The sequence below is a fragment of the Sciurus vulgaris genome (assembly GCF_902686455.1).
Source record: "Sciurus vulgaris genome assembly, chromosome: 1".
Taxonomy (NCBI): domain Eukaryota; kingdom Metazoa; phylum Chordata; class Mammalia; order Rodentia; family Sciuridae; genus Sciurus; species Sciurus vulgaris.
In genome coordinates this window covers 76,944,005-76,956,422 of record NC_136461.1, presented here as the reverse complement: position 1 = coordinate 76,956,422, position 12,418 = coordinate 76,944,005, and the positions used below count along the sequence as shown (strand labels likewise).

The following is a 12,418-nucleotide window of genomic DNA, read 5'->3' as shown; positions in this document are numbered from 1 at the left end:
ATTCCCCAGTATTTGGTCAGATAGAAGTCTCCTGACATCTGGACTTGAATGGTCTCCAAATTCTGCCCCACATTAATAAGGAATGAAATTCATTCACTAGGGTCAATTCAATATTTTAGAAATTCTTTTCAGGTCTTCAGTGCTTCAGGCATATAGCCAGAATGAACTCCTTCTGATTCTACAAAGTAGGCATATTCTCTTGACTCTGGTCCTTCACATATACACCAGGCTTCTTCATCAGTCCAACTTCCTCCCTGTATATTCTTTATTGCCAACCTATGTTATTCCATGCCTCCTATCTCTGACTTACTGAGACACGATGGGGTCTCTCTCCTCTGTGCTGACATTGTGCCATGTGTCACTCCCACCATAGATCTCTTTATATGTGTGTGTGTGTATATATATATATATAATTGTGAAATTTGAAATGCCTATGTGCTTCTGTCTACCACCTCTTGATCTCAGGTACTTGGTCTTCATCACCTGATCCTTAGTTCCAAGTACAAAGCCCACCACACCAATATTAGGTGTGAACTGGTTAAACACATGAGTTGCCCTTCAGTAGGGTCCCAGTTGACCATGTCCTCACCATATTTCTCAGTTTCTAGGGCTCTCAAAATAAAGGACAAAGTTGGAGGAACTAGTGCTGAAGGAACTTACTGAAACAGAGGGAATTTATACAATGATGTGAAACTGCTGCCTATTATCTCTGCAGGACTCCACATCCCATTCCCTGAGTCTCACAAGCTTCTTACTCAGAGTAACAACCCAGGAATGAAGTCACTGCTTTAATTCCTAGCAAAACTATGATGTTTAACATAGTAAACAAAGTGCCATAATCCTGGACACCTCACTTCTGCCATAGTCCTTCTATCAGTCCAGGCTAGTTCTCCTGAAATAAAATCAGGCATTTTTTATGAAGATTAAAATCTCACTGAAAAGGACACCCAGAGGCTGTCAGAGGAATCTACATATTGTCCACAGAATCTCAAGATAGCAACATTGTGACTTCTGCTTATTTCTTTCTTCCACTAAAGTCCTAAGGGCGCACCTGTGTTTTCTTTAGGGTCTTAAAGTAATGTTCAGTCTCCTTTGAGTTTTGGCAACCAAAACATACACAGAGACTTCTCCACTGGCAACAGAAGTCCTGCTGCTGAGTCAGTCCCCAAGGGCTTGCTACTCTCTCTCAGGAACACCCTGAGCACTGCACATTGGGCTGGGGACGGGTAGTGATGGGGCAGGCAGAAGCTCTGGTGCCCCATCTTCTCTCGCCAACACACATGACCAGCAATTGAAAATGAAAGCTTTAACAAGGAAATGTTGGTGAATGATTATAGCTATTTGTATATCAGGTAGGGGTCAGAAGAGATGTGAAAAAAAATAATGAAGATCAATAAAAAGATATCTCAATCCACCCAGTTTAAAGCCTAGTCATAAGTTTTCATTGTTTGAGTTAAAATGAGCTCCTAAGCAGAAGGACCCTCACGTACTTGAAAGTAAAGTACTTGCTGAATTTTTGATGGTATAACAGATCTATTTCAAACAACTTCTTAACAATTTTGTAGGAAGACAAGTGCAGACCCACTCCTCTACATGGTATTTGGCTATTTCTAAAATCCCTTGTGGATTTTCTCAGATAGTGTCTACAGTCCTCCTTGCTAGTGCCACCTTCTCACCTATTGGAATGAATCTGAACGATTCCAAATAAATTCAGGCAACTTTTCTGTGTTGGGGTTGAAATTAGGCATGGGAATGTTTTAGAAATGCAAACAAACAAAAAAACTGAGCAGACCTCTGTGTAAGGGCACTGGAAATAACATAACTAAGCAGGAAAAGCTGGGGAGACAGTTGCATGGTCTCCTCCTGCCCTCCTCACTCTCACATTCCATTCTGTCACACAAGCAGATATCCCTTAGAGGGAGGAAGTAACAGCATGCAACCAAGCTGCCTGCATCCCATTGAAAGCCCTCCATGAAGCAAAGTCTCACCCAGGGGGTACTCAGAGAGATTCTGAGGCAGGTTTTCTAGCCTTAAAATTAGATCCAAAGCACTTGTGGAGTGAGGGGAGTAGCAGCTCCAGTCCCTCCAAACAGGTAAAACTGCAGTGAGCTTCTAGGACTGCCTTACTGTATGTCATGTTCATGAAAGGAAACACACACCTCTTTACGTCTCTTAAAAAATCACATACTGAATCACACATAAGACAGCCCACTGATCTCGCTATTTTATTCAATTGTGTGATGAAGGGCAAGCACACAGCAGCCGATGGGCTGAGTTGTGAGCAGTATGGATGGTTATTACTCACCACTGTGGGCCATTAACCATCTGCAGAGACACTTGGACCATATTTAGAGAATTTACAATGTGACTGTCTCAAAGGCAACAACAGTACACGATTAATTTCAGATGACTGCAGGGAAAAGAGCTATAGGGAGACTTTTGGAGTTATGTCCAAACCAAAGCTGTCACATTGTGTCATGTGACTACCCTTTACCCTCTCCAATTTCTAGGCAATGGAGAGCTGATGAACTCATGCAAATAAGATGGCTAGAGGAGGACCTAGTAGGGGAAATTGCCACTTGGCTACTGTGAAGAGTTGTGATTTGAATCAATGTGTCTGATTGCTTGGGGTTGTGGTGCACTTGCACTGGGATTTTCCTGTATGTAAATATAGGGTTAATATTTCCCAGTTGCTGTATTGACACAAGCCCTTGGTATCTCTAGACAAACTCCTGAAGATATCAGAACTAATCTTGAGATACAGCCATTGGCTCCTTGGGAAAGAGAATTCTGAGCATAGTAAGATTACCATATTGATTTGTTGGCACTGTGAACTTCAAGCCTATTCTTACAGAAACTTTTTCACAAATAAGCTTTTGATGATAAAACCTATATAATAAACATGTGGAGATAGTTATGAACCACTCTTGTCAACCACAGGGAATTTTCCCACCTGATTCCATTTTTCTCTCTAAATGTTTGTGTGATTTCTTAATTCCCCACCAGCCCTCACCAGTTTCTGAATTAATGGTCATGCAGGACATGACAGTCTACATTGTAGATTAAACCATGTAGGATGAAAGACTGTGGACAGTTGTGACATGCTGGAGACTGCTCATAAAATGTCTGATGTTGCTGCATTCCAGAACTGTCTTGCCTGCTCTCAGTGCTACTTGGCAATGACTAATGCCACCAGGGAGCATATCAAACTAGGTGACCCTCTGCAATGATGTCTGGTAGACGACACTGGCCCTTTCCCATCATTAAAGGGAGCCAAATATGCTGTGACTTGTGTGGATGTATTACAGGCTTACTTCGAAACTTCCCCCAGAAAAAAAAGCCGATCAAAGGGCCATTGTTAAGGAGCTGGTCTAACTGTGTGCTGTGAATGGCACACCACAGGTAACCCATTTTGCAGGTCATGACACACAGTGGACTCAAGAGCAGGACACATTACAGATTTTCTACCTGGCATATAATCTAACAGGTATTGGATTAAATGATAGAACCAATGACTGCTGAAACAAGTCTTAGAGGCTGAAAATAATTCTATTTTATTGGTTGATTTGAATTGCATGCCTGAGGCACTCAGGACATTTATGCCTGTATGAGGGCCAGACATGAGCATCCTGCAATCATTCGTGTGTTAACATGCCCATAGAACTTAAGATTACAGATAAAGGACACTTCCACTGAACATATTCTCAAACTGGCCAGGAGCAATAGTGACAATTTATTGTTGCCAGACATCACATTCTATACCAGAAGCATTAGCTAGCTATGTACTGAACAAGTCAGTTCCTGAAGGTTCATTTTGGTGATCCCCTGTGGGAGGGAACTTCTCTAAATTTTCAAGTAAAGCTTGTAAGCCTAGGAACCTGGCCCTCACAACTACAGGTGGTTATTCTCATCACTTGAGGAACACTTAATATCACTTTATGGCAGGTAAGTCCCAAAAGTGTCTTATTCTTTCTATACTCCCAAAGTTCAAACATATAGATTGGTCTGGAAGAGTTGCACAGGCAAGTCTATTGCAGACTACTAACACAAGACCTTGCAGTAAACTGCACACTGCCTCATGGAGCTGACTTTCCATTATTGGTGCCTATAAACCTTTCTCAAGTTCTCCTTGGATTAACAATGTGTATGCTATTATTTGCCTGGGCAATGGAGGTTCAGAAGTGATGCCAACTGACTGGTGGTTGGATTTTCTCAGAACTTCCTGCACTGCAGCAAAAATTCCCTAGGTTGCCCAACCTGCAAATAAGACAGAAAAGAGTGGACTGAAAAAGAACTGGGGAGAAAATTAGACCAACTAGAGGAGCCATAGGATGGCTGGAGGGGCAGTGTCTTGCCGGCCCCGACGACCATGGCGGTGTTTCACGACGAGGTGGAGATCAAGGACTTCCAATATGTCGAGGACTCTGAAAAGTATTTCTACCCCTGCCGGTGTGGGGATAACTTTTCCATCACCAAGGAAGATTTGGAGAATGGGGAAGACCTGGCAACCTGTCCTAGCTGCTCTCTCATTATAAAAGTGATTTATGACAAAAATCAATTCATGTGTGCAGAAACAGTCCCAGCCCCTTCAACCAACAAAGAATTAGTAAATGCTGAAGAAACCTTTAGGAATCCACATCCTGAACAGTTAAAAATGAACCCAGATGGAAATATCAAATGCAGAGTAACTGATTTTTTTCAAGGGGACAGCTGTTTCGTGGTTTGCCATTCTGTTTTCATGAGGATCTTTTCACCAACTGCTGAGTTCATCTTCAAATAGAGAAGTGAGCCCCAGACATGTCATACCCAGATTTCATGTTTAGAACATTGAATTGGAAGCATTTTTAATTATCCACCTGAATTTAAAGGAAGATAATTTTAAATCAGTGCTTTCTTTCCCTTAGTTATCGTTTTTATACCTTGAACCTAATTCTGTATCTGATAACAGCATCATCTACCTCGGTCATTAGGATTTCTTAATTAAAATGAGATTATATTTTTAATTAGTTTCTAAGATGGTTAAAATTAGCCCTTTCTTTGAAATTTGAATCAGCTTTATTATTCTAACTTAAAGAAAATCCATTGCTTCATCAGTACTGCACTCCGGATTCCCTCACCAAGCCAATCTCTCCAGTCTTGCCATTATTAGAATGTTCACGTTCTGTTTAGCATGTCACTTGTGTTACACTTCATGCACAGAGTTTTAGTAAAGAGAAAAGATGGGCTACATTTTCTCCATCACTACAAGTTAGGGAATAAGGAAGAAAAGTCTAAAGTGAAATGGTCAAAGAAGTGGTGATTCCTTATGTTCCTTAAAAATCATGACAAGGTTAAAAAAAAAAAAAAAAAAGGAAGCAAAGTTGTTAATGAGAGGAGTTAAATGTGCCAACTTAGTAAATGAATGCTTTAATTATTTTACCAGATCAGAGAAAATATTTTTTGTGTCTGGAATTTTGTTTATTTTCTGATAAAGCTAATGAAATTGTAGTTCATAGAGGGGTTGATGCCAAGTCTCTGTGACTGGTGTCAGTGCTTTTAGCCTATCACAGTATCATGTCACTACTAAAAAGTAAAGCATCTACAATGGAGAATGAACTTGAAAATGGGAGGCCTGTTCTGAGTGAATACATCTGTATGGACACATCTAATAAGCCTCTATAGCATGCAACCAAAGCAAACATGCACTCCTACAGAGAAATGTTGCCATGGAGAAGAGAAATATATGAAGATAGACTACTGGTCTTCCTTTGCTAGAGTGCTGAGAATAGCAAGAAATTAGACTCATGAGAAAATTGGGTAATTTCCATTATAAACACAACTGGCAAATGTACTGATAACTGGCAAGTTGTTTTGGGTGGCTCCTGTAATTAGAAAAGCATACTAGAGTATCAGTGTTCTACACTGATTGATAAATGAACTACACACTCCTTGGAAGTTTAAATTAAAACAAGTGGACTTTTTTTTTTAATCCTGCAGCAGCATGGCTATATGTAGGCATCAGGTTGAGACGTAATAAATCAAAATTGTAAGTTAGACGTAATTGGTACATTATATGGTGTATTTGTGATATAATGAGAAATCTCATTGGCTCCTTGGAACACTATCAGCCCAGAAATAATCCACAGTCTTTGAAAAGCAAAGTGACTGCTCAGATGAACAGAGCAGGGTACAGGTTGATTCTGGGGGCAGTGTCCTGCAAAGAGAAATGAACTGTCCCCTGCTCATCATAGATGGTGCTAACATATAAACTTTCTCTGCTGCTGATGAACAGACGACCTTGATGTAGGTCTACTGTGAGCATAGAACAGGAAGAAAATTTGCCCAAGTTCAAACATCCCAGGAGAAAAAAAATATAAAAAATATATATATAAGTCAGTGATAGTTGATACACTGCAATAATAGAATGATTTTGTTTTAAAGCAACTGTGTTAAGTTTGAGAAAGAACATACCAGGAATTAATCCTATGTAAGCAGACAGTAAAACCAAGCTTTTTCAGGTGTGACTGGAGTTCTGAGTGATGCTTGTGCCTTATTTAACCCCACAGACATTTGTGGAGCACCTCTGTGAACCTATTTAACCCAGTCTCTGGTTAGAGTCTGAGGCCAGCCAGGCTGGTGATCCCTCGCCTGTACAGGTATAGGAGATGGGGGTCAGAAGGTTTTCAACTGTCAGTTGTCATTTCAGCGTGGGAGCTAACTGGAATGGAATGGGTAATTAAAACCTTTATAAACTCGAAACTGTCTGAATCATGAATTACAGGAAATGGGAACTCCACATTTCATCAGTGACTTGATGTTAACCACACTTCTGAGTTTGAAAATTAAGTGGGCTGTTGAAAGGATTCTGTGTATACTTTATACATTCAGAAGCATTTTTCTTAGATAGCACCAAACATTTTTATAACTGTACATACTAATTTTTTACCAGGATAAATTGTATTGGCATGCTAAATAAAATCTGATCATTAAAAAAAAAAAAAAAGAACTGGATTGAAAACACCCAACCACTGAAATGACCATCAAATAATTACACTAAACAAAAGTTTTTTTTTAATTAGAAGGACACTATTTCTTGAGAATCTGGGTATAATTAAATATGGAGTGAGCTTTCATGACAGGTAGCAATTCAGGCTAAGTTAGTGTGGGGAGCAATGATTTGGCTCATGGTCTCTGACTGTCTTGTGCCAGGGTCCAGCCCTAGCAGCAGACGGGGATCCTATGTGGATGGGAGACATTGGCACAGTGGAGAAACAGCAGACAGAGACACCAAGTGTTTTCAGGCTGATCTCTGTCTTTATTTTTCTGCCAGCCTTTTTATACGTATTTTTATAATGATTATATATATATTTTAGTAATGATTATATCATCTTATGGTTTTTAAAATAAGAAAACCTTCAACAGTACAATCTATGCTTCTTCTCAAAGTACACATTCCCTCTATATGACAGCCCAGACGAAAACAATCTTATTTCCCAGCTAAATTAAAACAACCTTGTCTCCCAGCTAAATTGAGGGAACCATGATCTGCCAACCTTCAACCTTCAGAAGAAACATGCCACTAGGTTTTCTGAGAAACCACCCCACCATGAACTCCAGTGTTCAACAGTGAAAAGTTTTTACTATTATTAACAAAGGGCAAAGAAATCAACTTATAGTTAATAGTTAGTCTATTTTGATTCTCAAAGAATTAGGGAAAATGCATATTGTATTTATGACTATCCTCAATATTTTGATTATGTAAAGTATCTCTAGAATCAACTATTAAAACTAGGAAAGCAACAAAGGCTAAACACTGCATCCAAGCTCAGAAGAATGCCTCTTTATCCATCTATATTTAGAAATTATTATACTAAAGCAATCACAGTTTCCTTTTAATTCTAGCATAGCTACAATTGTTTATTTTCATATATTTTATCTATGTATTACTACTAAATTTGTATTATGTACTATTTTGTGCCCCAATACAGTATAGGTTTCCCCAATGTTTTTCCAATAAGTTTCTAATGATATATTGATTATTAATATTAAAAAGCAACTACGCATGAAGATATGCCACGCCTATGGCCCCCAAGAGGGAGGATGATCAACAGAACCGTGTCAAGTGTCAGATCCTCTACTCCAATGGAAACCTGTCAAGTGTTGGAGTGGTAGGAAACAGATGCGGCAGTCTTGCAGCAAGAACCTGTGCCTGAGATTGGAAATTCCTGTGCAAATGTGAAGGTCAATTTGCCCAAGTGCTATGGTGATGTCTTGCTTAAAGAGATTCTGTGCAAGCCACAGGACTATTAGTCTTGACCCTGAGTTCAGACACCAGCTGCCAGGGGTAGAGAATTATGAGCTCAAGTAGATGATTATAATTGCTTTGCCCTTCAAGTCTGCCTGCTGTGAAGAAATATCTTGCAGAAAAAATATTGGTGATAAGCTTATATAATAAATTTCTGAGTTAACTTTGGGTGATTGTACCTCCTTCAGAGGATGGTGTCCCACCTGGTCTCAACTTTCTCTCTCTACAAGTGTTTGTTTGTCTTTTCTATGCTCCCATATCACCACACCAGTGTCTGATTAATGGCCATGAAGGTCACAGCAAGTTAGAAAGACAGCTTTCTGTTGTGTCACTCAATATGTTCATGATAACACAACTATGAGCTCTATGCCTGATCTTCTGTGCAAGAACTCAGTGAATTCAACAGATGTCCTTTGTTATCACTGTGTTGCTCATGGGGTTGCCTCCTGCATGTGGTGCATGTGGATGTGTGTGCCCTGTGGATGGCCTTACTACCTTATCATTGGACAGGACATGGAATGAATTTATAACCAGCCTGAATTTTGCCTCTCTTACCACAGACATCCAGTCATTGAGATAGTCAAAAAGTGCATCCCACAAGGTACTGCTGTGCCTCCTGGTCATTCTATTAGCTCTTCTTTCTCTTCAAGCTGTGATGATGGAATTGGAAATTCAGGTCTTGTCTTTAGCCTCCCACACTGCTCAAGCTCTCCATCAGACTAAATGCGTCATGACCTTATTAATTGAAGACACTACTCCAATGATAAAGGTGGTGTTCCAGAATAGGATGGCTATTATATACATTGATAGCTGCTCAAAGCAGAGTATCTGCAGTCTTGGGGACAGACTGCTGTGTGGATATACCTGATGATGAACACAATATCATGCTTTTACACAAATATCTAAACAAATCAATAGCATCTATGCCTTTTAATTGATCTGTTCTATAGATGGCTAATTTCCCTTCCTTGGACATGGTGACATGTCTTCTATGCAATTTTAATTACTCTATCATGCCCACTGAGCAGTTCTTGCTCTTCATATGGATGCAGTGTGTCCCTAGAATCCTCTTCTGAGGGCTTTGTGGAGGATAGGGTGTGATAGAAAAAGGTAAGGAACATGAAAGGTCCCTGGAGGTACTGAAGGAATGGAGTGTTGTGATAAACACAAGTCAGCATTAGAAAGTTGTTGTTTCTGAAGAGTCAGAAGGACTCCCGGTGATGTGTTAAGGAAGGTAGGAAGGGAAATGCCACTTCCCTTATTTCAGTCTTGAGATAGGGATCAGAGCAGCATGAGCTTGGGTGTGAAGTAATCCCATGTATTCTAAACATCTGAAGAAGTCCCCCTGCACATTGGTCATGCAGCCTGTCCTTTATATATTCCCCTGTTTGCAGGCACAGTGCAGCTATCTATTTATTTTATCCCAGCTCTATGCAGCCAAGGAGGGTATGAGTAATAAATGTCCAAACCACTCTGTTGAATCCTCCAAGTTCTTTCTTTGACATCAGCAAACAGTATGCTGGGCTTTTGTAGCCCTCAGGTTGAACACCTTCCATTAAATGAGGAAAGACCTAGAAGGCACTAATAGGGGCATACGAATGGGAATGGTGGGATCATGAGGTTAAGGGAAGAATTCTATGAATGAGCCCACTGTGCTGAACCTACATGCATTCTTTTCTAAGAAGCAATTTACCTGCAGCCTTTCCTGACTTAGGTGGCCAGGATGTGTTACATTCCTCAGAAAACTACCTGCTATATGCAGGATAAATGCAGACTTCAAATAATTCGGATCAGAAAAAAAGAAATTACCTGAAGGGGGGACTTTTGTTACCATTTTGCAGATGAACCCAGAATTCAGATAGATAAGGATAATTCCCCCTGATTATAAAGTCTATAAGGACAGGTTCCAATTAGGAGCGGTCATCATGGGCCAGAGTGACCTAAGTTGTTATGGCAATGAAGACTTGAAAGTCGAATATGGATTGGCTGTCAGTCAAAAGTTAGGAGATGGATCTGGGTGGAAATCTCTGGAAACGTCCCTGAAACCCCAATAAAACTGGAGGGAGGAAGAACATGCTCTCTCTCCTCTCTGAGAGAACCCACTTTCTTCATTGAGAACTTTGCTCTTTCCCTTTTCCTGTCCCTTCGAATAAACATTACGCCTGTTACTCTGAGTGACATGTCTGAAATCTTTCTGACCTGATCACAAGAATTGGGGCATAGCATTGTCTCAGTTTCCCAGAAGGCCCCAGCCCTGTAATGGTGACATCTAGAACCAGAAAGTTGGCCCTCACCAGAAACCATATCAGCCAATAAGTTGACCATGTACTTCCCAGATTCCAAAACTATGAGAAATAAATATCTATTTTATAGATATTGCCAGATAGTTTATGGTATTTTATTTGAGCTCTCCTAACAGGTTTTGAGACTGTGAAATAATTTAAAATATATTGATCATGGATGATTTAATAATTCAACTCAGTTACTACCTGCTATTTTCATAAAGCTTTATATTCTTATTTGTTCACCAGGAAAAAACAATTTCATTGACCCCTGAAAATACATCAAATGTCCCTAGATTGTGTCCAAACCAAAAAAACAAGTATAATGCATCTTACCAAGTAAACTTTCCTATCTGATCTTCCTTAATATAAGATACATAAGTAGTTGAAAATTAATGTAATGATGGACGATGTATATTCAAAGTGTATTTAACACTTACCTAACATAAGTATCAATAGATTGCAGCACTTAAGATATAGCAGAAAATGTTTTGTGATAAAGGTGATTGTATTTTTCAAAAGAAAACTTACTTCTTGATGAGTATGTGTTTTTCTGTTATAAAATCCCTCATGGAAAACTTACCTACAGTCCTACCTAGTTTAAGTGGACAGGATATGTTGTAATTCTCATTAAACTACCTGTTGTCTTAAAAAGAAATGGAGGCCCCGAATCATTTCAGCAAGAGGAACACAAGTTACCCTGGGAAGGGGGGCTCTTGTAAGAGAAGACATATGCTGTCCCTCTTTTCTCTTTGAGGACCCCCCTTTCCCTTGAGAGTATCCCTCTTTCCCCATTCCCATTCCTTCTAACGAACTCATGTCTGTTACCCTGAGTGATAAATCTGAAATTCTTCTGACTTGATTACAAGAATCACGGCTTGAAGTTGGGCCTTCATGCTCCCTATATTTCCTAAAAGGCCCCCTGTAACAGAGAGACTTTGGTTTTAATCAGATGGATTTCCAAATTGAATCTCACTCAATGACTTTCTATTTTGGTGTAGTTCAGTGCCTTTAGGTAAACACATTTCTAATCTCCATTCTGAACCTTTTTCTTCCTGGCACAAAGGAAAATAAATACCTCATATCACGAAGCAGCAGAGTTGAAGTTTCAATGATATATGTACTGAATGTGGCATAAAAATCAGTTGCGGATTAGCAAACATGATTGTTGTTCACTCAACAAAGAGAAGTATTTTAGAGAAGTGTGTGATAGAGTGGGTTTTGGAGCAAAATATCTTGGATTCAAATTCTGCTTATTAGCTCTGGTATCTTAACAAGTCATCAAATTTCTCTATAACATTAAGATAAAAGTATTTGTTTTAACAATAAAATGGGATAAATTATGCAGGTCAGGGTCACATGTGCAGTAAATGAAAGCTATCCTCATCTTTATTTATTATGTATTAAACACTAAGTTCCAGGACCTGGGATCAGTATTCAGATCAGAGGTGGTTAAGACATGGACATTTCCCTCAGGACACATGCAGTTCTCAGTTACTAAGCACAGGTACCTAGATCCATTGTGAATGAGTCTAATACTCAAATCAGTGGGACATAAAAAATATCACATGAGCCCCATAGTCCTCACACTGACCAACAAACATGAGACAAAGGACCTCGTTTTATTGATCCAATGAAGCATTTTAATTTTTTTATTGCCAGCAGGATTATTTGTTCATTTATTTGTTTGGTTTGTTTGTTCGATTAACCATGGGTTGAACTCAGCGGCACTCAACCACTAAAACACATCCTCAGCCCACCGCTTCTTTAATATTTTTCTGTTTGAGACAGGGTTTTACTAAGGGGCCTTGCTAAGTTACTAACTGGCTTTGAACTTGTGATCCCCTGTCTC

At 39.6% G+C, this 12,418-nt stretch overlaps 1 protein-coding gene across 1 annotated transcript; it reads left to right on the top strand.

Annotated features, from left to right (window-relative positions):
* Positions 1-4,369: 4,369 nt before the first annotated feature.
* LOC306668194 (diphthamide biosynthesis protein 3-like) lies at positions 4,370-5,757 on the top strand (the record flags this gene model as incomplete). Its single annotated transcript, XM_079151391.1, has 1 exon — positions 4,370-5,757. The coding sequence occupies one exon, from the start codon at positions 4,370-4,372 to the stop codon at positions 4,778-4,780; it is 411 nt and encodes a 136-aa protein (XP_079007517.1). The 3' UTR covers positions 4,781-5,757.
* Positions 5,758-12,418: the final 6,661 nt, after the last annotated feature.